Genomic DNA, 27,244 nt, shown 5'->3' with positions numbered 1-27,244 from the left:
ACTAAACTGAAAACATCTGCTATGTTACTGCCCATGCCAGCTCCCCTGCATGGAATGCCATTCCTTTGGCAGTGCTGCCACAGCTGGTGCTGGGATGCACCATGGACCAGATCACATGTCAGGATGACAGGAGTACCATAACATAGCTGGACGTGGTGCAACACAGTCAAAGCTTTAGAAACACATTCATAAAGAAAAGAAATTCCTACAAATACTATTGACATGAGTTAAAACCTCCAATTAAAAGCAAACTGCTTGGTGAAATTGAACAGAAAAACACAACTTATAACTTGACCTGAGGGATAGCTACACAAGTAAAACAACAAACAACTTCACTGGCAAAATCACTTACTAAGTAACATCTGAGAGCAGAAAGGGGCCTGTGACATTGTGGCTGTACATTTTGGGGGGGGTCATGCTCATTTATTGACGTACCAAATATCAAAGATATACTTGCCACTTGATTTTTTTTTTCCCCTGCAAAATATATGAATCACATAAGGAATTTCTTTGAAAAAATAACACTCTGGCCAAAAGCAGTACACAATTTTGCCATGGAACTGAATATAGGAAGCTTTCTAAAGCTTCAGAATTGGGATTTAATCCATGAGTGGCTATGTGAGATTCACATTTCTAATTCAGAGTTCTAAGATATTTAATTTTTCATCTATCATTGTTATAGGGCTCTACAGCAAATTCACACAATATGGCTAGCTGGTCACGTGCAGGCAAAGACAGCAACAGCTTTGAGTTCAGAACAGACTTGTGTCCAGGTAACCTAGGACTGCAGTAGCAAGCAGTCAGGTCTTTCTGATGAGAACATGGGATATTTACAGCTTTTCATAAACAGACAGGAGTCCATTTCTCTGACTACATAAAGAATTAAACAGGGGACTGTGTTTTCCCTTCCAGGTCCAAGTCCTTTCCAGACAACATTTATCCAGAAGCTCTTTACAGACTCCCCTTTCTTTCTGCAGACTGAGCTTTCTCTTTTTCAGTTCACTTCTTTCACTTCTCATTTCTACTGCACTGCCCCCTCCCCATACCCTCCATGCATCCTATGAAAACCAGGAGGCAAACAGATACAGATTTCCACACAGCCCCCACTGTGTGGCTATTCCAGCACTGCTTTATACTTGGAGAAGAATCCTTTCTTTCACAAACTGATTAGCTCTGACTTAAAATTTATTTTAAATAACCCACAGTAGTTATACTCCACAGATTGAATGACATTAAACCTAACTTTTAAAACTACAAATAAAATTACAAATAAAGTCTGCATCAGGCATCCATTGTGATTTGTACCCAGCCACCTCAAAGCACCCTGTAATCTTCCTGGCACCCTGTACTTCCTTTCATTCCTTGAAAAAGGTGGTCTAGTACATCTTACAGGGAAAGTGAAAAGAAATAGGAGAAGGATTTTTCAACTAAAAAAGGACATACAAAGAAAATTTGTGGCCACAATGCATAATGTGATGCAAAATTGCAGCAAAAACTTAATTATCTATGAGGATTATTCATACTCTCTCCTAGGGCAAGGTTAAGAAAGAACTGCTAATAAAAAAAAAGAGGATGAAAATTAAAAAAAAAAATTTGACAACCTTAATTATCACAAAGACTAAAATAATCAGAAAGGACTGAAATGTAAGAGACAACATGCAATGGTGACATGACCTGGTAACTGGACTCTCAGTTCTGTTTTCCAAAGAATGAAGTGAAAGTCAAAACAATTCCACCAGGGGAATGAAACGAGCACATCTGGAATAATGTCAAAAGCCATCTACTTCTCAAACAACTGCTGGTGTTTTAAATCTTAAAAGTTAGTATATTTAGATGCATAGTAAAAAAAAATTTGGCTCTGCACAACTTGCACAGTATTTTATTTCTGGACAGTATACTGTACCTGTTTTGCTGGCTGTGTTTCAAGAATATTTTGATATTTTGACATCTTTTCAATTCTATTTTCTGAAAGTAGTAATTATAAGCATAATTGTACTTTGATGAGTTAACATCTGCCAATTTCTTACAACTCGGTCATTATTAAGTTACACATTTATTTCTGAGGAAGCAATGCTAAATCAATCATGTGTATTAGATTAATTTATCCTATGTCAATAGATACCATCTCTCTTCAAGTAAGTTTTATGCTGGACAAAACTTTACATGCTTACAGAGGCTGCAATATCAGAGTCAGAGATTGTTAACTTACAAATCAAATCGCAGATTCTCTCTTTCTTCAAAGAAGTAGTCCATTATAAATTTTCTTACAAAATCTGGATTTAAAGTATTATCAATTACTTCTGTTCTTCCAAACTGTAAAAGAAAAGTGTATTAAACTACATGCTACAAGGAAGTATAATTAGACTGCCAACACCAGGAATATGTGAGATATGTGACAGCCTGTAAAAATCTCTCTTAAACAGATGCCATGAAAGAAAATGACTGCATTTATATGAACTGACCTGTGGATGAAGACAGAGTGGCAGAAGCCCTCATATTTCAATACAGAGTGGCACATACCTTGTATTGTATGACCTAAACTTCATCAACATCATCTCCCAAAGCCAATAAAAATTCACAAAAATTTGAATCAGTAACAAAAATCCACTGTTTCCTGAAGAAATGCACACCAAAAAAAACCTCCAACCAAACACAACAGCAAGCAAAAGCTCGCATATATTGTTTATTTCAGAGAGCTTTAAATATTAGGGAACACAATCCTTCTATTGCAAGAAATGTATCATTTTTGCACTGTCCATCTCCTATTTCACCTCAGTTCAGCTCTCTCTTCAACTGTTTAGAGAAGGTGCCTCAGCCCCTCTCAAGCTGAAAATATTTTAATTTAAAAAAAATTCTAAGGTATATCTTCACCACAGCTACAGACTAGTTTTGCTGACACTGACCACCACCATGGCTCAGTCCTGTTTGAATGCCTTTCCCTCTTGAGAGCCACAAACCCTATCCAAATTGACAGCTAAGTCTGGTTTAATTTATCTGAGGGAGACTGTAAAATGGGAAACTCATGGGTTTTCTCTAATTTGTTTTCTCTTTTGATAGAAATGTGTGATACAGATATGGAAATGGAGATCAATTGACTATAGTTTGAGTGTTTACTATCACACAGGACCCCCACAAGCCCAGTTTATGGCATTCAAGAGGCAATGACATGCCCTCTTCTGCTAGGACAAATGACCAGACTTAAATCTACCCAAAAGGTTTATACATCCATGAATATGCAGCTTACCTCTCTCCATTCTTTGTTTCCAATTGCTTGTGTGTACAAAACACAGACTGTGAAAGGGAAAAAAAAAGTTTGGTTATTTTCAAACTTTAACAAATCACTTTAATTAAGTGCACTAATTTTGTAGTCTCTTGTGCTGTGGAAAATAGTAACTAGGACAATCAAATAGTAATGTTTTCCCTCAGCTGTCAACAAGCCTAACCAGACTGGTGATCATGTGGTCCAGCTGCTGCAGAAATCAGCTAATAAATGGAGTGCTTCTAAAATGGGAGGTAGCACTTATGCCTGACCTCCAGCAAAGCACTTGACAGTCTTTAAAGGCAAAATTGGATAAAAGCAGGTCTTCTTTAAATGTGGGTGGTCAGGCTATTCTACATTATCTAATGCACAATTACCCTAAAATATACTTCCTTCAAGAGAGAAGAAAATCAAAATTAAAAAAAAAGAAAAAGAGGACTCTACTGAAAAGAAATAGGGGAAACAGAACTAGAAAAAGGAAAAAAAAAAGACTTCCCAGGTTTTCTTCCTTAATTTCGCTTCAAATTATTTATATATATTTAAATATCTCACATATGTGTACTTAATTTTTTTAAACTAAAGCCTGATAAAAAATAGAATCAATTAAATTTTTTTACATAACCTGATTTTGAAAGACCAAGCAGAACAATCCCACAGGTGTCACTCAGATCTCTTATTTCCAGTAGAGCACTCACTACACATTAAGCTGCAGCTTTTATCACAAGGACTGGTGACAGGGGTGCAGTGATTATAATCAGGTCTTTTAAACACTATTTTAAGTACAGATCATTTGCACTGAAGGAGCATTATAAACCTTATTTTCTACAGTCTTGAACTAGTTGCAGGTAACTACAATAAAGCAATTTTTACCTGAAACTCCTCTTCAAATCCTTTCTAAACAACAGAAATACAGATATTGCAACATTTCTTTCCTCAACAAGTTCTTTTCCTGTACGAATCATTACTTTTCAAAAGAAGGTAAAAATAATACTGTTTTAGGCTGTAGCCCTGAACAGCAAAGGTAGAGGATCAATTTTGTCCTCAGTGAAGTCAGAATCATCAACAGACGAAAGCAGAAATGAATTCAACCTTCTAACTACATTTTCTTCTTACTTAAAATGCATTTGCTCCACACCAAAAAAAAAAAAAAAAATCCCCTTAGGCAGTAGCAAATAAGAGGAGAAACAGAAAAAAAGCAATTTCAATATTTTAGCTCACGTAGCAGCTAAAAGTTAACACTTTTATGTTTCAAGTAAGATTTCTTGTAGGTGAAAAAAAGCTTTTATAAAAAAAATATTCAGAACAATCCTCAGGAGATGTCCATCTTTCTCCATTTACTCTAAATAAACCCTTGGCAATCATGTGCCTACCTTTGGTTACTGTTTATAGTAAAGTGAATCCAAACCACAAAGCCTATTTTTACAACACACTCTGGAGTAGGCTGCTGGAGTGTACTACATGAAGAATGAAGTAAAATGGGAAAATGTGAGAAAACATAATGAACTAGAAGCTATGAAATCAACTAAAGAAAGTTCTGTAGGTTACTGAACTTCTGACTACCCATCCAGATTTGCAGAACCATAGAACATCCTGAGCTGGAAGGGATCCATCAGGATCATCGAAGCCCAGCTCCTGGCCCTGCACAGGACACCCCAGGAGCTGCCCCACGAGCCTGAGAGCATTGTCCAAACACTTCTAGAATTCTGTCAGGGTTGGTGCTGTGACTACTTCCCTGGGGAGCCTGTTCCAGTGCCCAGCCACCCTCTGAGGAAAAACATTTTTTTCTAATACCCAACCTAAACCTTCCCTGACACAACCTGAGGCCATTCCCTCGGGTCCTGTCACTGGTCACCACAGAGAAGAGATCACAGAAAGACTAGGTTGGAAGAGACCTTCAAGATCATCAAGTCCAACCCATGCCCTAAACACCTTAACTAACCATGGCACCAAGTGCCACATCCAGTCTTGTTTTGAACACATCCAGGGATGGTGACTCCACCACCTCCCCAGGTAAGCCACTCCAGTGTTTTATCACTCTTTCTGTGAAAAACTTCTTCCTAATATCCAACCTATATTCCCCTTGGTGCAGCCTGAGACTGTGTCCTCTCCTTCTGACAGCTGCTGCCGGTATAAAGAGACCAACCCCCACCTGACTATAATCCCCTCTCAGGAAGTTGCAGAGAGATAAGGTCACCTGAGTCTCCTTTTCTTCAGGCTAAACAACCCTCTACTAATTGTAGACTGCAGTAAAGTCTCCCCTTCTAGGCTGCAGATGTGGCCAATATTTTAAATAAAATAAAAATAGAGAGTAATAAGCAGTCACCTCCTACAATATTTTATTGTAAGTAAAAGGTCTGACAGGGATACATACATGTGTGCATCTCAAACTGACATTTCAAAAAAAAAAGTCAGCTTTAATGAAAGCTACAGAAAAGACATATATTTCAGTCTTCCTGATAAATAATTTGTAAATGTAGAAAATTTTTAAAAACTTTTCTATCTTTCCTCTAAAATGCACCCCATAAATTTTAGGAAACCAACCATGATGCTGTTCTCCATCAATGTTAGGATTCACTATCTCAAATGGCTCTTGGAGAGAGTTTTGTAAAGATCCTGATACACTAATTGCAGTAATCACAAAAAAACTTTGTCAAATTCATATCCAACTGGAGAAATGCAGATAAATATGAAAAAGTTGATCTAAAGCACTTGAAATGCTCAAACCAGAGATTAAAGGCTCCATAAAGAAACCCATCTGGTAGCAGAAAACAGTTAACAGCATTGTCATGAGGGAGAAGAAGGAATACAGGGGGATAAATAATATTTCAAAAGCCATCATATCATGCAACCACATCCTAAGACAGAGATAAAAAAATAGTTTTTCTCTCATAATCTCAAAAACTGAAGGAGCAATGAGAAAGTTCACAGCAGCACAGTAATTGAGAAACCCTTTTGGAAGGCTTTGCTGTATGGGTTGCTCCAAGAGCAGATACAGCTACATCTATACTCAGGAATATTAATATTTAGTAATTTTTAACTCTGGACACTGATACCACAATGTCGTATCCAAGGTAAATTTAAGTAAGTCTTGTAATGAAAAAGAAAGTGGAAATGTCAACACTTATTACTGTGTTACAGATACAGTTCCCAAAATACTATAGAATATTATAGCCTGCACCTTCCTGTTTTCCCAACTAGAAATATGGGCCTCCTTTCCCTTTCAATGAATATATGCTTATCCTTTAGTCTGGCAACTACTGTTACATTAACACTGCCTACCCCAGTTTTCCCAAAGACAAGAACATTTCCATTCCATTTCAAGGAAGACTTACCCACAATAACACTGACCTCTTCCCCGTGCTACCTAAATCTTTCCATGGTACCAGCTCTAGCAGGACACCCCAATATTCTTCACTGACCAGCTTTTATACCTTCCAGGCAGAGGTCCCTTTGTCCCAGCTGCCAAGAGATTCTTCTTATTGTTACTATCCTCCGCGGGGAGATTCCCCAGGGAAAAGCTTTTATGTTTTCAGTCGTTCATCCTGGGCTCTTTTGATGATCAATACTGAGCAGCCACAGGGCTCCCCAGGAGGAGTGTGCTGCTGCCAGCACAGCTCTGCAGGGCTCAGCTTGAGTTGTCAGAGCATGGGAAGAAAACAATTCTGCCTGTCATTAGACAGAAGAAATGTGCCAAAATCATTAATCTGTATCTTCTCGGCAGGTCTTATCCCTACCACATCAAGGAAGCACTACTTTAGCTCAGCTTTCTACAAGAAAAAAAACCCAAATCAATAAAACCCATAGATTTAAAAAAATATTCCTAGAAAAAATGGTCTCCAAACTGGGAGAGCAGAATGCTCCAAAACTACAATAAATCAATATATATGACTTGCTTTCACTCCACTGAGCAGAAAGCACTGTCAGGAAGAGGCTTCAGTGCTGTTTGAAATACTTCCTGAACAACGGCTATCCAAGCCTGTCCCATCCATATCCACTATCTCTACAGTTACTTCTGTCACTTGCCTCTGGGCAGGCAAAGTGACAGAATCCCATTGGCATGAATATTCTGGAGTCCAGGGAAATGGTCAGAATTGGAATACTGAGTAGCAATTACAGTACAAAAAAAAAAAAAGCCAAGCATATCTCCTAAGAGAACCAGGAAAATCACAAGCTCCTTTTTAATTTCAGGAGAACATGGAAGTCAGCTACATTCATGTGTGTCCCTCTGAGAAAAACACCAAGAAGATAAAATTGGATTTTCCCTACCAGTATGATTCTTAGATAAATACACTGGAGTATGAAAAGCATATAAGAACTGGCCTAGCCAAGAGCAATGAGATCTCAGCATACAGAATGACTCTACAGGGTTCTGTCTTCAGATATCTAAAGGCTGCAAATTCAGTGGCTGTAAAAGTGGATCTTGTAGCAGTGGTAGCATGCTGATTTTGACACCTTTTTAGCTCTAGAATAAACTTACTGTATACAGAGCAGCCTAAGAATGTCCTTTGTCCAAGTGAGTAGACACTGAGGAAAGTTGTCCTGCTGTACTTCCAAACAGAGAAGAACAAGAACATTTTATACTAGTCACCCCTTTTACAGTAGGGCCATATCTCTGTGCCCAACTAAAGGACAGTGCAAGCAAACAAACTAAACTGGCTATTAAAACAGCCTGCAGAATACTAAAACTGAATGTACCCTTTTTGGAGAATACCCAGAATCAAAGCTGCTCTGACAAGTAATTTCTAGAGTGCAAATACAATATGAGTACTTCCAGAATCAACAGTTTCCCCCTTCTCTCTTCACCAAGGACAGTATCACTGTACTCCATGGTTTTATACTGCTTACCTGTGACAGACAGGCTTGTTTGGCAGCAAAACTGGGTACTCACAACTTGAGACCAGACCCCTAAAGCACACCACCAATTTGAGTGCTTTGAAAAAGCTATTTACATTAATTGAGAAAGTAGTGTGTCTCAAATTGATAAGCAAGTTTACGATACTTTTAAAATATTTCCATATACTCTGAATCCATTAAAACACACCACTAGTTTACTTTTCAGAAACATTTTAAAATAGATACTAAGATTTCTTTAGGTTTTCCTGCCACTGTTTCCATGTTTTTCCCAGAAGGGGTCACCCACCAGCCAGGATCACTTTGGTTTGCCCAGCTGCATGTTCTTGAGCTGTGCACAGGCTACTGCCCTCTGTGTGGAGCATCTCCTCTCCAGAAGGCATCCCCAGCAGTCTGTCTGCACACATGTGGCTCTGGCAGCATCTTCAGCAGCCCTTTATCTAGCTTGTAACTGCTGGCACATTTTTACAGTGACGTGTTTGAGCAGGGCACTGTGTGCTCCCCTGGCTGGCAGAAGTTCTGGCAGGCAAGTGCTACTGTCGAGGTTTCCAGAGCTGACTGGAACCAGCTGTGACTGTCACAGGGTGGCTCATGGCCTTCTCCCACACAGCTCACACTGCAGTGAGCTCAAACACACTCAAACCCTGCAACTTATGCCTCATACAGTGCCCTATCTTTATGCCTCATACAGTGCCCTATCTGATAAAAACTTGAAGCACTTGTCCTTAAGAATATTTGAGTTTAAGAACTATAGACACCCTATCACTTTTGCCAATATGAGAGATCTCTGAAATCATTACAGGCAACAGGTCACTGAGCATTCTTCAAAACAGTTTAACTAAGGGTCTTTTTTAACCAAATCACAGAATTGTTAGGGGCCTTTGAACATCATCCAATCCAACTCCCAACTAATTTTTACTAATTTTTTTAGCCAACTAAAATTCTTTATCAATATGCAAAACACTCTGTTTTGTTTCTGTGTGATCTTCATTTAGAGGCATGGTATTGCCTCTGTCTTCTGGGGTTGTTTTGGTGTTTTGTTGGTTTTTTTTGGTTTTTTTTTTAAAGCTTTACAGGTTAGAAACTTCAAAAGTACTCCTAACTTCTTGTAGGCATTCCCCAGGAAGTAGAAACTTTTCCCTTCCAAGGCATACTGTGGAATCTCTCTCAAGATTTTTTTTGATGCAGAATGAAAACATATACTCTAACAAAAGTACTCAAATGTTTCATACTGCCACATGACTCAGTATTCAAATGAGGACATGGGTGCATGTCCAGAGACTTGATACAACCATATGTGTCTTGGGTTATTTCCAATGCCAGCAAGCACAATATGTGGTATCCCAAGGAAGAAAAGCCCAGGCTTAAAAAAAGAAATTGAACTTATGGATAAAAGCAAATGGAGAGTTACAGGAGAGACAAGATGACACCACAACCTAAGGACCAGTCTATTAACCACACAAAACTCCTTGGAGTAACATTATCAGAAGAGAAAGGAATTTTTTTGTGATTTTGGTTCCTTGATTAAAGTTTTTATAAAGCATCCGATACATGAAGGTAACAATGGATTTTAGATCAAAAGTCCCATCAGAAATTCATAGACATGAGAGTTTTGGGGGATCCTGTCATAATTTAGCTTACGAGGAAAGTGAGTGTCACTAGCTTACAATTCTGAACAGATTAACTAAAAAACCATCATACCATTTTTCATCAGGAAAGATAGTGTTTCCCAGAGATTAATTAACCTAATTTTATTTTTCAGCATTTGACTCTAAGATTAGTGGACAGTGTGTACTAGCAGCAACAAATGCTTCTGGTTTATTTAGTATTTTGACTAATAGCTTTGAAAAAGATCTAAAACAACAGATACTAAAAAAGAAACAACAACCCAACTTTCCAGAATGTATTAATTTTAGGAACTTTAGGTTAAATACTAAATAAGAGACTATTTAGCTCAGGAAAGTAGTATTAATAACAGTCTTTAAATTTCCAGTTTGCATAACATTAATTATAAGTGTACCTTATTGAAGTGTAGCCTAATTATTCTAAGTAATTGTCACAAAGACAATGTAAACCTAACTGACACTGAAGAAAATCACCCACTTAATTTTATTCCAGTGTTTGCACATTTAAAATACATAATAAGAAGAAACAATAAAATACTATATACTCACTTGGATCAGATTTAGAAAATGTATCTCTGTCCAAAAGATTTCTATAAAAAAAAAGAAGAGATAAAATAATCTTAGGTATAAAAAAATGTGAAATATGCAAATCAGATACCAATGCAAATACGTTTTTAACATTTTTAATCAGGAGTCAATTTAGGCTTCTCCCCTCCTAATACACAAGACAGCCAGAACTAGCACTGGAGTCAGCTTACATTTCATTTTATTATCCATTTTGGACTTGAGCAAACTGTGGCTCAAATACTCCAATACCATGAATCACAAAACAACCACATGTATGTTATATATACATGTAACAGGCATCAGGAAGAGAAATACCTTTAAATCACAAAGGTCTACCAGAGATTAACTTGCCAGCTCAACCCAAAACCTTTAGACTTTACTTAAAAGCTTGGCTATGAGATTTCAGAGCCATCAGGAAGTATCTCTAAGAATCTGTCATGGACAAGTAGGTAAAAAGAACCAATCCATACACAGGACACACCTAGGAGTAAATATTAATTTTGTTATGGAATGCAGTCCCAATATCTTATCCACACTTCAGCTGGTTGAGAATCATTCACAGATGAACAGACTTAAATTAACAATTCTAAAGAATCAGGACTGGCCAGAAACCATTCTCAGCATAGTTACCAACATTTCATCATTTAAAACAATTAAATAAATTGTAAAAACTGTCTCGACAGACTAGAAAAATGTTCTGAAGAGAGGATGTCATTGAAAAGAGACAAGAAAGAGCTAATATATTTTGGAAGGTATTAAACTTAACAGCAAAAATGCAGCATATCTACATGAAGCTGGATATACAGCAGTTATGTCAAAAATAGTCTACACATTACAGTTGACCATAAATTGACTGCAAGTCAGGAGTCTTGTACCTTTGGGAAAAGGCATACTGGAATACACAAACAGAAATGCCATTTTAGACTAACTGGTGCTCCTCATAATACTGATAAACACTCAGTTCAAGCAATAATGTTTTGGAACTCCAATTTCTTGAAATCTAAAACAGATAGGGAGCCACTGGAGTTCAGAGAAAACAGAAATAATTGGAAATATAAAGACTGTATCTATGAGGGAAATACTGCTACAAATGGAAGCTCACCTTGATGTAGACAGAACAAGTAGGAAAAGGTTTAACCATAAACTGAATCTTCTGCACCACAGGTACAGAAGTTGAACTTTATTCCATTGTTTTACCATCTTTCACTGTTAAAGGTGGGAGACATGATGTGAAATATCCATTGTCTTCAAGAACATGTCAGATAGCTACAATTTCTAGCAAAGGCCTTTGATCCTACCCCAGAGCAAAAGGAAGGATTAAATAAGCAGTTTATATTCCTTATAGCTGATTATTTTAAATAACTAGTAGACCCTCTTCAAGGGTCCCCATTAACTACTCTCATTCAGATTTAAATTACATTAGCTGAGTGCTATTAAACAGTGCTGAAAAGCATATTAATATTTTGTTCTATACAGGTGTTCTAAGTGGTCCAATTAAGACTTCAGCAATGAAAAGATACTGCATTCTAAATTTAGGTATTTCCAAGTTCACACTTCAGAACAAGCAATATGAACAAAAAAATAGCTTGAAAAGAACATTGGACAGATCTGTTTTATTTAATCTAGCCAAAGTACACACTAGCTTCAATATTACTACTTGTGAACACACCTGAATTCTGCACACACTAATTATTCTGAACTTCTCCAGTCCATTCAGATATGCAATTTTTATGCATACAATTACACTCAGTAAAACTGTATCCTACCTTGATGAAAATCATGCAAATATAAATTGGAAGTATTAAGAAACCCAGGAAAATCAGTGAACCCAAATCAGTAGTTGACAACAATCACTACAAACTGCTTTAAAAGACAGTACTGCAAGTTCTGCAATATTGGAATTGCCAACCCAAAATCAAAATTGCCTCCTATTCCTCCTTAATTATACATACTTAGATACACCACTAATTCCTGGTAACTAGAATTGGATTGTCCCAAAATGAATTGCAGTAAAACCTCAAAATTAGACTTATATGGAACAAATAGCACATTAGATTTTGGAACAGGCCTCCCATACTCACCATTAGAATTCCAAACAATTTTAATTCCTCTGCAAGATGACCATACAGTGACCTTATAATTGCTATGTTAGTGCTTGTCACTGTAGATTAGAATTAAGGAACTTTAGTCATGCTTATACTGAGATAAGGTGCTTTGAGTTCTTTAGATATTTCCTACTCTTCTTGTGCTCATTTTTAAGTTTTGTTCCCCTCTATTTTCCCATATACATACTAAGATAAAGAGTGGCCTGGTACTGTAAAGCTTAGTTGATCCTGGTACTTCCAGCAGCTGCAAAAAGCAGCCACCACAGGAACAGCATAAAAAGAAGGTGAAAATCTGTAGATGAGATTCTACAGGTTCTTAAAGAATCTTAAAGAATTTAAAGATAAAGAATCTTTGATGAGTTAAGAACATCTCTAGAGAAGCAGTATCCCTGAAAGGATTGCAAGGGTAGACACCCAAGGTTAACACTGTAATTCAGATCAGTTCATGCAATGAACTTGTGGTTTTGAACTAGTACAACTTGCAACAGCCTCAACTCAACCCTTCACACACTTTCCTACAAATAAACAATATCTTCAGCAATGTTTGCATGATGATTGTCTAAATCACAGAGCCAACCAAAATAATAATGTAAGAACTTGGCAAGCTGTTCAAGCAATGCAGCCAACTTCAAAAGAAACTTTAAAAAAAAAGTGCCAACAGAAAAAAAAAGAAAAAAAAAAAAAAGGAGTCTGATTTGGCCAGTAAATCACCTAACACCTCAACAGGCTGCTCAATTTCATTTGTGAATTTTCACTTCAGAGGAATAACAATCAAAGCGCTCCTTTAAATATAAGAAAACTCCACAGTAACTGGGCATTGGACAATCTACAAGGAATGGTAACACAAACCAGAAAGCAGACCGAATGTATCTCTAGAACTTTAGGAGGTCTCTGTACTCTCAGTTTTCAATGGCACTTTCTGCACATGCTGAGCAATACAGAGAGTATTTTTTTTTTGTGAGAAAAGCATTGTCTTTGGTAGTAAGCTGTTTTGTCCCAGGAAAGCTCACAGACTCAGAAAACAGAAATATTTGAAAAGTCTTTTTCTTTCTCCTAACCAAAGTACTGAGAGAAACAGACTTATATTTTAAATGAACTTGGTGAGCATATTTTTTGTCTATGTCCATTAAGCCTTGAAGATAAAGAATGCAAATAGAAAAGGAATTTCTATTAATTATGAGAGGGGGAAAAAAAACCCAAAACTTTTTTTCTTGAGAAACATGCATATCAAACACCTATAGCAAGGAAGTCTGGGAACATCTGTGCAGAAAGCATTATTCTATTAGCACAGATCTTGAAGGAATTCATTCTGCACCTGCCCATTCTGGTGTGGATCTTCCAAAACAGTTGCAACAGCATAGATGTCTAAGGGAAAAAAAATTAATGGAAGCCATGGCAATAATACTGGAAATGCTGGGATCATTTTTTTCTGTATAATGAGAGCCATTTCCCCAGAGTGGGAAAGAAAGTGATCAGTAAATAAGATAAAGTTAAAAGCTTATTTAAAAAAGCATATTTAGCTTTGTTTGCATAGTTTCATAAACTCCATAAAAAATTATCAAAATAACAGTTCAGTGCTCAAGAAGTTTTTTAGAATAGAATGTTTCAGTCAGAAGGAGCCTACAATGATCATTCAGTCCAACAGCTCAACCACTTCAGGGCTGACCAGAAGTTACAACACATTATTGAGGGCATTGTCCAAATGAGTCTTAAACACTGCCAGGCTTGGGGCATCCACCTCTCTAGAAAGCCTGTTCCAGCACCTGACCACCCTCTCAGCAAAGAAATGCTTCCTAATGCCAACTGCTTTGTACTGTTTAACCTAAAACAAGTCACATGTATCAATCAGATGCTTGACTGATCCGGTCAGCAGTGGTAGCTCACCAGGAACCATCACAGCTTTGATGCTTCCTACCATCTCTCATCCACTATGTTTATGTTGTCAGATGTATTCTAAAAAGTAGCATTTACTCTCCTTGTCCACATATACTTTCTATCAAATTTTACTTTATTTTAGTGATCAATATCTGGACTTCCTTCTCTGTACTTTTTTTTAAAGCCTTTGTTACACCAAGCTGATAAGCAGAAGTAAATCCAATTCTCCCACCAGAAATCACAGAATTCTGGCCTTGAAGAGCAGACCACAGTAACTACAGAACTGAGCAGCTTAATATCTGATTTTCTAGTTTCAAAATTTTTAAAAAATTAAAAATCTGTATTGACTGCAAAAAGACTTACTTTGCTTGCAACAGCTCTGACTCTTGATCTTTAATGATAAATATGTGGTTCACTTCAAATTAATTTGTTAAAATCTCTCTGGGTGCTATGGCTTTATTTTTCTCTTCCTCTTTGGACTTACATTTAAATGCATGCAAAGATTTCTCAGTTGTGAAATAAAGCACTCAGCAGTTTGCAAACACAGAAGTTGGTTACTCATGCAAAATAATTTTTAGAAAACATATATTTTCAGTATATCATATTTGTATTATATATTATAAGCACACACTACTTCTCTCACACTTTTATCAATCCATGGGGAAAGGAATTGTCCCTAGTTCATTGAATAAAAGCATTTCTGTTCCCCTCACTTACAGATGGGCCCACATCCCTTTTTCACAGAAGATCCTGATAACGAAAGGAGCATCCTAATCACTTTAATGAGCAGAATAGTACCCATTGCACCACTAATTGTAACATAACTGTATTATTACCTAGCAGGCACCACCCCTCAGCCTTAATGGTACTACTGAACTTGCAAGGATCAGTCCTCAGATGACGTATGATCCAAAGAGTCCACTCAAGTGAAGAGCCCACTTGACCTACCTGCAGAGTAATCGCACAAATTACTTAGTGGCAGCTTAAACAGTCACCCTTCCACAGCTCTTCACTCTCTCCTTCTCTATTCTGTCAGAGCACAACAAAGACAGCTATTATCCTCCAGATCTCTAGATTCAAAATGCCCTGGACCTAAGAGCAGATCAGTCAATTTCTCAGAATTTTACATTATTGTCAAAATAACTGGTTTTCTTACAATAGGCTCACAGGTGAGACAACAGTGATTACTGACTAACAGGCAATTAGGATGACCTGTTCATTTCTCTTCAAACCTTCTCCACTCTTTGGGGCACCAGAAGAACTGGAAGGAAAGCAAACATATCTCTGATGTGCGAGCTTAAGAAAACATTCACAATACCTCTTCATAACCTCTGGAGAAGTAATTCACCAGAAAACAAATAATTCTGAGCCTCACAGTAACTTTCATTGTCAAGCTATATTGATTCAGAAGGCATAAGGGAAAAAAGAAAGGGAGAAGCAATGAGAAGGGTAAGATCAGCAGTGCTTCCATGAGTTTTAACACAACCCACAGAAAGCCATCTCTGGCTAGATGTACACAAACAAATTTAGGATGAAACCTCTATTAAAACTGCTGATTGCTCCTGAGGGTTAAAAAACCCCAAAGGAATTGCCAAGTTTATTTACTCTAACACAGCAATAGTTTTACAGGAATTCTGTTGAAACCAACAGGAAGTACTGGGTTTTAAAAATACAGTTGTGCAGATGAAACAGACCTAAATAATCTTGGACTACCCCAGTTTAAATTTTAAAAAAAGACCAATTAGTACTATCACAAACTGGTGGAACTCTGCTTCAGTACCAACCCAAAATTCTATTTGAAACCAACAGAATAAACCATCCACATTTATGTTGTTAGGGGTGGGCAGGTAAGCAGTTTCTGGCTCTGAGCTTCTGGTGATGTATCCTGGGAAATGGCATTAATGACTGCTGTTGGTCAAAAGAACTTTTCAATCTAGTGTCAACTCACCACTCCTTTCCAGTTACTTTCACTCAGACCATCCAAATTCATGGATATGCTGCCCTAGGTGAGATCTGATTTCTTCAGGAATGTATAATACATCTAATACACTGTTTTATATGTTACAGCATATAAAACCTACAGATTGGTTTTTTAGCTTTTCTGAAACAACTTTTTAAAAGGTGTACCTCAAAGAAGTAATTTTAAAAGGAAATATATACTATCAGTGTAATATTCATCCTTTCTCTGCCAGTGCAGGACACTTGGTTGGTGAGACACTGCTCAGATGGGCAGATAAAAAAGTGAGGAAAATTCTACCACAGAAAATCTTCATAAAATACACAAAGGCATTGCACACTTCCTTGCACCTAGATCTTTTCCTGCTGCCAGGCCATCCTGTATGCCATTTTTCTGAGACCTATGACCGTGGGCTTCAGCTGAGGGAGGGTGTAACAGTGAGCCACCTGTCAGTGTCCCACCTCCTGTCTGCTGATTGCTCCTGAGGGTTAAAAAACCCCCAAAGGAATTGCCAAGTTTATTGCCATGAAGTTTAAACATGAAGTTTACAGTGGTGGCAGGGGAGGAAGAGGTGATCTCAGAAGGAGTATGATGTTGATGACTTCTTCCACCCCACTCCAAGGACCCCCAGCTGAGTTAACATCCTCTGACTTCATGCATCTGCAACTCCATTCTACATCCACATTTACTGTACACCATATACAGCCTGTATGGCATCTGCTTGAGACCTGCTCTTTCATCACTTTTGGTTTTGCCCAGCTCCCAAACTGCACTCCTTTACCAACCACTGGTGACCTCTTTACAGCACTGGGGTCCCCAGTAAGGGGGACATCCTGAGTACCCTCTTTTCACCCTCTGCTGCTCCACTCCCATCCTGTGTCCCCACTTGCTTCTCTGCGTTGCACCATTCTGTCAGGGTCACAAATACATCAGTATACACATAATAATGACTTGCTACTATCTGCTGAAGGAAATAAGGTTATACCACACAATTATACAAGGACAAGCCAAAAAGAAACTAACTAAGCAGTAGCCACCCAGTAACTAGAAAAAAAGAGAGCAGGTTTGGGTTGGCAGCTAAGTAAAACCAAACAAAGCTCCACATAGGCAAAGGCACTGTTCAGACAAAACCTGACAAGTCCTGACACTCCCAAGGTTGTGTGAAACCTGAAGCCTGCATGGGAACTGACATGTTAAAGGTTAATGACTCAAAAATCAGATTTGCAAAAGCAACAGGTGCTTTGCTGGGGCCAGATTCGCAGCCCCTAAACAAAGGGGAGGAGAAGAATTTTTGGGTGTGTGGTGAAACCGTTGATCTTCCTAAGAACAGCACAGCTGCAGAGGAGGTGCACACCCAGCCACCAGAGGATGACCACACCAAACCAAAAAGGCCAGTAAGAAGCAGATCCTGCTAGGCAGGGTAATGCTTTTTATCATGCCAATGTCCTCTCCTGATGAGACTCAAGTGTAAAATCACCCCCTGGGGAGGTATCGGGACACTCACAGGTAAGTGAGTGTCCCGATAATACGAATTAATACCTTCAGGTATTAATTCGTTCTGATAGTCACAGAACGAAGGTATTAATTCGTTCTGATAGTCACAACTGACTCAACCTGTGCAGTCATGAGAAACAGTGGTCATGTCTTAAAAAGGGCCACAAATCTTCAAAGTCCCCTGAAGCACCCCCAGACTGTACAAGATCCACACTATTTCAGAGTGAAAGGCTCCACTCCCAGGGGAGGCAGCTGGGCCTTCCCACCTGAACATATTGAACATTGAATCTTTTCTTCCCACCCATCGCTCCCCTGTATTCCAAACCACAACAGGGGGACTTCTCCAGCCCTGGCAAATAAACACCATGATCACAACTTTGATCAAAAGATATCAAAATTTCAACAATTGAGTATCAATGCTGGATCCACTGGTAGTGATATCTTTCTTCTTCTTTTGTACTCGTACCTTGTCTTTCTTTTCTTAGTATATTTTCCTAAGTGATATTGTTATACTTTATATAATTATATTTCTCCAAAGCAGATGCATACCTCCTTTCCAATGTAACCAAACTGTTCTGAAATAAACCTGCCATTTGTATACACATTGGTCATTCAGTCTCATTTCACTTTAATCCACCATGAGGTTTCTAGTAAGAACTTTCAGTTGCCCCATCTCAGGGGCAGGTTAAAACAGCCTGTCCCTTGTGTATGGAAAATCACTCCATGAAAAGCCACTGTCCATGAAGGAGACAGAGGAGACCTATGCCATTATTCGATAAAGGGAGAGAGTCCAATCGGCCACATGACGGTGGGGTTTGGGGTTTCTCTCATGAGGTTTCAGAGGACTCAGCCCCCTTTTATCCTAAAATCCCAGCCACATGTTGACCTCTTCCTTTCCCCAGTGGCTGCAGTAGTAGGAACGTACAGCCTTCCCAAACCACCTACCACATTCCCCCCTTGAACATGTCCTTTTCCTCCAGAGTTTAGAAATTCGGGCTATGTGGGTTCTGCAACAGACTTTGTGCTGACCCATTTGTCTGTTACCCTCAAGTTCAGGAGTCAAACTGCCTGGGTTCTGCAGCTTGAGGTTGGCAGAGGCACTGAAGACCTATTTCAAAGACACTAACTCCCATTTCTCCTTAAGACACTCACCCATGGAACTGTTTGTAAAGACACTAGCATCCATCTTTCCATCACTAGCTATCACTAGACAAAACCTATAGTGCAAACTATCTGCTTTAAATTCCATTAGTCGCACTACTGCATGTTTAAATTTCCAACAATAGAGACACACAGGTGAAAACTAAACTTGCACTCTATCAGGAATGCATCTCCATGAGTATGGACACTGTAAACCATTTATGTTTTTTCTCATCTGAAACCAGCTGGTTCTCTAGACAGTATCATTTCAAAGAAAAAAAACATGCAAGATCAACCTTCTGTTGCCAGTCACACATAACCACTCCATGGACTTTTAATCCAATCACATACACAAAGAAAGCAAGAAGATGAAAACCAAGTTTACAATCAAAATTAATTTTATATTCTGTATTTTTACTACACAGAGTTACAAGCTCAAATAATTCATTATGAATATCTCTTTTATCATTTCATCTTTCCGTAACAGAGACTTCTAATAAATTATTAATATTTTAAAAAACACAGAAGGTAAGTATGATGGCTGGAGAGACATGGTCTTGCCAGAGATCAATGCCTAGGACAGTCAAAGATATACTTAAACATACTTTAAGGTATTGCAAACACTTGGAAGTGGTTGGTTAAGACTTTCACATTACCAAACAAAAAGAAAAATTCTGAACTGATAGGCTTTGTTTGTTTGTGCAAGAAACTTGAAATTGAATAATTTCAATTACTGAGAATAGGGATTGTTTCATTCCATTCAGCTCATTCATTAATGTTAGATTTCTTTACAAACTGTGAGGTGGCATAGGACTGATCCAAAACAGGCATGGGCAACCAACTGTATTTCTGTTGAATTAACTGTGACAAGGTGTTTATGGTGCCTTTATGCACATAAGGCCTGTTGTGGGAACACAGGCAGTGTAGAGTGTATCCAACATAAACCCAGACCAATAAAGACACACTGCCTGACTGAACATAAAGCCCTTCAAAGCAGTATTGTCACAACAAACGTTCTGAATTAGCAAAGTGACCCTGCACTCTGTCAATATTTTAAAACCATCTTTCCAATAACCATGTCATCTTTGATACACTACTAGAAGTCAAAACTATAAAACTACAGCTTTACTTTCCTTTAGATATTAAAAAAACACTCTCAATAAGATAATTCTGATTGATAAGTCCATAAATAAACATTAACATGAGATATAACAAAACTCTTGACCTTTTTATTAATATAAGACAGCAGAATGGCTGCAGAATTATCAGGTACTACAGGAAAAAAGCCTAGGCCTGTTCACGCAGTAACCATGATAAACAGATACCATCATTATACAGATCATAACAAAAAAATTTAGAAGTTGAACACATTAAACTACACTGAATTTTGTATGCTCACACAGAGCACAAACTTCTAGATACATAACCACAATCTTGCAGTTCTCAGCCTTAGATAAACTACTTCAGTCAACACATAGTAACACCACTAACAGAGGGAAGATGGGAACAGACTATGAAGTTTTTCAAAGACTTAACTAGATTGGAATCAATGGAGAACATCAACAGAGGGAAAACAGGATGGCAGATATATGTCCTGAAGCTTACCTGAAGCTCACATAAGACCACAAGCTTACACACATGGCTGGAAAGAGTCGTGTCTAGACACAGGGTTATAACCAGCATGCAGTGCAAACACCCCTGTAGAGGAAGAGCAATCTTTTGGCTGGAAAACATAGTGAGTAAAAGGACAAGAGTGCAGCCTATTTCCACTCTTTCACACAGACTGCAGGGACAAGATCTTGGTCCTTCACCACATGACAATTGTGCAGAATTACGCCAGGCAGCGACAAATAAAGATTGCATGGCAGGTGACAGTAACATTTTCATCAGATCATAAATGCCCTTCAGCACATGTGATGAAGGGAGAGACAGGGTGCAGAGGGAGATGGCTACTACAGCAATTGATCCAGACAACAGTGGACAAGAACCAACACCAAAGGATTCTCTGGGATACATGTGCAAGTTCTTCTGCCATATTAGAGCTGGCTCTTGAGTCAAAGACTTCTGCTTCCTGATAAACTACATCTTAGAGAGCCAGAAAAGAATTGTGAAGTTTTTATCTAATAGGCACTGAGTAGTAATAACTAGGATTAAATTAATTTTTTGCTTTTCTAGCATTTTTGAAGTTACAGCTAATGCTGGCATTCAAAAGCAATGGGAATGATATAAAAAACTTTTAGTCATAAAGAAATTCCAGAAAGAGCATTGCCTGACAACCAAAACAATTCTGGATTTTACAATTTTAACAGAATTTCTCATCCCATGAGATGCATCTCTCCTAAAGGCTACCTGATGTGACCCTGAAGCTAAACCAGGGTGGATTGGAGAATATCAAGTAGTGTAATGTCATCTACATATGCTCAATCTGGATACTGTGGCAACACTGGCAGTATGAGGATGCAGGCAAATTGGGAAATGCTGACAAATAAACCACATGGAATTGAGAGCTAAAGGAATAGAAACTGTCTCCTTACTGAATAAGACAGACAGAACAAAAGAAAGAAGAGTAACAGATTTACTTTATGGTACAAACAGTTTGCACTTCTTCACTGACCACAAGCTTCACCACCTGTACAAACTGGAACAACTTCCCTCCTACAAGGAAAACAAGCAAAAACCCACAAAAAACAAATAACCCCTCCAAAAAGCCCACAAAACATCACCGCAACAACAAAAAACCCCAAAGCCAAACAAACAGAAAAACCTAAGAAAAAAAAATCTAGGAACAAATGATAGTTATCAACTAACAATTGTTGATGTAAATTAGTGACAACATTGGTCCTACAACTCTTTAAATATCAAGGAAAAAAAACATCATGACCAAAACTGTTGTTAAAAGCATTTCTCTCCAGGTGTTAAAGAATACACAACTGCTAATTATTACAGAATTTTCAGCACTCTCAGAATTTTGCAGTTTGCTCTTGTAGTCTTTCACAATTTCATTTAACACCACATTTCACAAGCTTTAGCCAATGAATGTGTTTACAGATGAATCACAAACGTGTTAACCATTAATCTCTGCCCTAGTGTCACTCATTTTATACTCTGCTCTGAAGCATAATTTTGTAATCAAAAATTGCCATCCAGCACATACAGAAGAAAGGAATCTCCATGGAAATTCCCATCCTTTGGCACTTGACATCAAGACAAATTAAAAAGTTTTAACAAAACTGGCACGGCTTTTAACAACATCTAGAGAGGAACTGCTGCTGTAAACTATATACTGAAATTAGTTACAAGTAAAGTCAGAATCGACTGACTGTGTTCTATACCTGCATTTCTATGTAACTATCTGATGGATTATTGTGAAACATGGCAGGTATACACAAATGATACCTGGAATTAAAGGAACTCCCATACGAAGCGAATTGGGTCAAATTCAGCATAAGTGCTCTGACATCTGTAACTGTGACCGGCTATCTGAAGAACTTAAAAGTAAAGGTCCTGGATTGCTTTCACACATTACAGCACACCTTTCCTCTGACAACAGTTGGTGCTTGTGAACCTTGCAGAGACAGCAAGTACAAAGGGGTCTTAATCTGTCAGCCTGGTGACTGTTTCAGTATTAAAAATTTAAACTTACTCTATTTCTCACTGTTTCAGCCTTCTTTTGAAATTCACACTTGATAAAACAGCAAATCAGACTTTATTTACTAACCAAAGAGAGGGAGTGGTCTGACAATTTAAGTTTAGAGCACTACCGTTCTATCGTGTTAGTAGTACAGGTAAACAGCAACATTATAAAATGGGGAGCTACATTATAAAATGAAGCAACGGATTGTAGAAGGAACTCTGACGAATTTCCCATCAGGAAATACACTGAGAGTTCAAATTTTCCGCTAGAAGCTGCCAACTCTGCTGGTAAAAGGCAACTACTAAGAAATATTTAAGGAAGTCGTGGAATGTGAACGAAGACACGAATTAAAAAATGCACAAATAAAACTATTTTTTAGACCTCTAATGAGAAAATCTATGCATCTCGGGAGAAAACAGGATTTTTGAAATATCGATAATCAAGCGTCAAAGGAACAAAACCACAGACACTATATCTGGTGTTTCGGGTTGGCATTCCCTCAATTTCTCGGCAGCAACGTTACGATAAAACATGACGAGTCAACACAACACGCCCGTACTCTCAAGTTTTGCAAGAGAGCCTCGTAGAACCCACGACAGGATTACTGCGGACGGAAGGTCTCCGTCCCCACCACCGCACTTGGGACAGCTCCAGAAGTTAAATACCGGCCGGATAACGCACCCTGCGCACTCACAGGCGCGACTCCCGCTCCCCGGCGGCGGCGCGGGCAGGACACGGGGCGGCGGCAGCCACGGCCCGTCTCGGCAAAACCCGGAGCCGCCGCAGGAGCCGGCGCTTGGCTCCCGGGGCCCGCCGGCAGCACCCTGCGGCGGACACGCCCGGTGCGAGGCCAGCGGGCTGCAGAGGGCTGGCAGCCGGCCCCGGGCTGCGCCCGGCTCTGCCCAAGGATGCTCTGGCAGGTCCCCGCGCTCGGCACGCTCGGAGGGCAGGGGCGAGAGCGCCTCGCACAGCGCGGGGCATGCGGAGGGCGTCCCGCGCTGCCCTTCTCCTGCCCGCTCCTCTGACAAGCCCGGGACGAGCGGCCCCCGCCCGTCCGCCCCCTCCGACGCCGCGGGGCGAGCGGGCGGTGCGGTCGTGAGCCGCCTCCGTACCTGCAGGACACGGAGAGCTCCACCTTGGTGGCCGGGATGCTGGAGCTCAGTACGTTAAAATCCCCCACGGACGCCATCTTCGGAAGCCCACCGCTTCTGCCCAGCTCCTGCTGCCCCGCCGGCTTCCCTAGCCCGAACATGGGACAGAGCGGCGCGGGCGGGAACGAGGGACGGGCGGAAGGAGGGAGGGAAGGAGGAGGCGGTGCCTGCCGGCCTCCACAGCGCGACGCCACTGCCGCCCGTGGCGCGGAGCCCCTCTCCGCACCGCTCCGCGCCCGCGGGATGCGCCCGCCGACTGGAGCGGCGAGGCGAGAGGGGGCCGTGACGTCACCGCCAGCGGGAGCCGCGCGAGCCCGCCCCGGTCGGGGGCAGCTCGACGGCCCGAGCGAGGTGACACGGCGGAGCCCTCCGGGGAAATGCGGCACCGGGGCCGCCGCGACCCCAGGGCGGCGGGGCGGGGAAGTACCCCGCTGGAGGCGTGCCCAGGATACGGTCCCGATTTCGCCTCCCCGTTCTCGCCCCTCCTGAGCCCCGCACGGAAACTCCGCTCCGTCCCGTCCCGCAGGCTGTCCGGGGAATCTCCTCCCTACGTATTAGTGAACGAGGGACCTCCCCGGTGTCTTCCCCTTGGCTCTTGCACGGAAACTCCCGCGCCGTTCTGTCCCGATCCGCGGGCTGTGCGGGGAATCCCCTCCTGCCGCGTTAGTGCGTGTGCGGGTCCCCGCGCCCCGAGCAACCGCAGCGGCGGCTGGGGACAGCAGCTGGGACAGAGCCTGCGGGCCGCGCTCCAAGGCCCGGCGCGGGGTGACCCTCCCGGGGCCGCCGCCACAACAGCCCCGGGCGGCGAACGCGCGCGCTTGGCGGGGCAGGGCCGGGGCGCGGGGCAGGGCCGGTGCCGCCAGGGGGCGCGGCGGAGCGGCCCGGAGGGCAGGGCCGGGCCGGGCCGGTGGGGGTTCCTCGGGCGGCAAAGGGGAGCGCGGCGGCGGTGTGTGACCTCGGAGAGCCTACAGCCCTTCCCACGGCAAAACAGGCGAATTTACCTCAGGTACTGCCTGCACTGACACACTGAAAAACGCGGGCTTCACTCTCTCACACGTGCGCAGACCCATTCCTTTTTTTTTCCCAAGACCACCAATCCAGTTGCCCTGAATCTGTTCTTAGTAATTCATAATAATCACAACTCCATCATCTTATATGTAATGTGTTTAATTTGTATCCATTATTATGGCATCTAAGTAGTCCCCAATATTTATTTCTCATCATAGCAGTCTGAAGAGAGATAGAAGTGCTTCCATTCCCATGTCACAGGTGGGAAGTTAAGGCACAGGCAAATTAAATGCCATGTCTGTAGCTACACAGTATGTAGGACAGGTCAAAGTCCCCAGAAATTATATACTGAAACCCAAAATCATGTACTGAATTCCTCTACTCCTCTGTCTGTTGAGAGTTTTACATATAGCAATAAAGAAGTTTAATGTGTTTATTTGTAAAAGAAATGTAACTCCAAAGCCACAAATGTTATCAAAATACATTCATTTTACATTTCATTTCTAGATTCTTGTTGCTGTAATTCAAGTTCAAAGCTTGATCTCAGGTAGTACATCATAATAATGGTAAGAGAACCTGAATGTCAACACCTGGTTAGCTCATAGCAAACAGAAGGAACAGCAGTGGGAATGCAGAAGACAGCAACCTGTTCTTATGTACAGGAGATAAACTCCCTGTGCACAGCACACATCTGAAACATAAACCAGAGGCAGAAACTCAAGGAAGATACCATGGATATTTTGTTCAGAAACTTCCGACCACATCCCAGTTCTAATCCTCTGGCTCTTTGTTTTCAGAAGGTTATCACCTGAAATCTCATTTCTTTGTTTTCATTCTCTTGTCCAGAGCAATTTGTTAAGCACAGAGCAATTTCTCATCAGATATCTCCAAAGTACTTCCTCTTAAATCAATCTGTCTAAAGTTCTCAGTCCAGCCAAGAAACCACATACCTTCACGGGTATTGCAGGTATGTCTGCAGGCAGCCAAACCAGTAAGCCTACAGCTGAAATTGCTTAAAAAAGCCAAACCACAAAACCCAAACAAAAAACCAAGAAAGAATTTAGTTCCCTACTCTCTTTGTCTGTTCAGTAATGTGAAGGGATGGGTGTAGAACCAGTGCTCTCTTGAGAGGCTAATGCTGAGTACAAATAAGCTTCTAGATGACTAAAGGCTAAAGAACAGTTTTTGAGAAAAAAAAACCAAACTGTTTTTCAGCTTTATAATGCAGTTCCTCCCTCTTTTATAATCCACTATAAGGATCTAAATATAATCAGTGTATCCCACAGGGCATGGCATGAATAACCAAAAATGTATGAAGAGTTACTGTAGTAAGGATAGTACATCACTATAAATGATATAACTGTTACAATACTATAGGTGTGAGTAATTTAAATTATATCATGTAAGTGTGACATGATCTTACATTATTCTCTACTAATCCACTTTACTTCTGGTTACGTAGGGGTTTGTTTTGATCCTTTTTTATATTACTTGATCTTAATATTTTATTCTGCTTAGAAAAATGGAAATTGTTGGCGATTGCTGATTCCATAAATAGAGCACCCTATGAAGGAGGAGTTAAGGAAATTCAAGTCTTCAGTGTTGCTGGGGAGATATCCATCTTCTCTCATCACATTAATAAAGGCACAACTATTTTGTCTTTTAATGTTTCAGCTTAGAGTAAGTACATAATTTTCATGCACTGAGAGTAATTTATATGGGAAAGAGAAACTAAAAACTAAACCAAGGGGTAGTTGAAAAATGGGCACCAATGGGACTAAATATACATTATTATCATTACAGAGAGGCACCTTGTATTTTCTCATTCTTAAATGGCACTAAGGTGTGGGGACTGGAACAATGTCCAAGTATTAGGACAGAGGCAGCTTTACAGTCTGAAATTTATGTACAAAATACCTATCAGATTACAGTGCAAAAAGAAACATAAGAGCTGTGTGTGGTACATGGTAAGCTGACATTTGAATGACATCAGTGACTCTCTGGAAATTTTGCAATGGAAAGCAGGACATATTTTCCTTGCTTTCTTTTGTGATTGTTACTTTATTATTACTAGCTGTTGCTAATTATCGGATGCCTACATAACTTGTTTCAATACCTGCAACCTAATTTAAGGAATGAGGGATATATTTGCAGTAATTATAGCATAAACTATGAACAAACTAGAGATTCCAGAATAGCTGAAATGCGTAACACTGGATGATTGCTTTAAAACATCACAGCTTCCAGGTTTCAGCAGCATAATTGAAGCCGAATGCCACAGGATGCAAACATTGATTACTTCCCTCCACCCACTCAGCTTTCTGCCATTATTAGACATCTCAAAAAAGAAGTTTTATGATTAAATCTTTGTACTACTAAAAAAAAAATAAACCTCACACAGACAAATCTGTAGGAAGTTAAGGAACTGGAAATGGCATCTATTCTAGTTATGTGATAGAATAGGTAGATGATTATAGAAGTGAGCTTCAGCATTAATGGAACAGAACAATGTGACTACCATGCATTTTCATGACAATGACATGCCTACTCAGTCTGTATTTGTGATGAACACACCATA

General features: G+C 40.0%; 1 protein-coding gene across 2 annotated transcripts in view; it reads right to left on the bottom strand.

Annotated features, from left to right (window-relative positions):
• Nucleotides 1-23,875, bottom strand: part of CPNE8 (copine 8) — a 69,819-nt gene extending 45,944 nt beyond the window's left edge. Inside the window, exons 1-4 of one of the 2 annotated variants that reach the window (XR_007776587.1) lie at nt 23,620-23,874; nt 10,285-10,325; nt 3,245-3,291; nt 2,210-2,313 (exon numbers count right to left, since the gene is read on the bottom strand). Coding sequence is in view for 1 of the 2 variants with exons in the window: in XM_009086819.4 (XP_009085067.1) it covers nt 2,210-2,313; nt 3,245-3,291; nt 10,285-10,325; nt 23,620-23,759 (332 nt within the window). In the remaining variant the exon portion in view is untranslated. Of the gene's footprint in view, nt 1-2,209; nt 2,314-3,244; nt 3,292-10,284; nt 10,326-23,619 lie in introns of both variants that reach the window. The other variant, XM_009086819.4, reaches the window with a different exon arrangement.
• Nucleotides 23,876-27,244: the final 3,369 nt, after the last annotated feature.

The sequence above is a fragment of the Serinus canaria genome, chromosome 1A, assembly GCF_022539315.1.
Source record: "Serinus canaria isolate serCan28SL12 chromosome 1A, serCan2020, whole genome shotgun sequence".
NCBI classification, from domain to species: domain Eukaryota; kingdom Metazoa; phylum Chordata; class Aves; order Passeriformes; family Fringillidae; genus Serinus; species Serinus canaria.
Note: the sequence above shows the minus strand (reverse complement) of the source record. Positions and strands in the feature narration are given on the sequence as shown.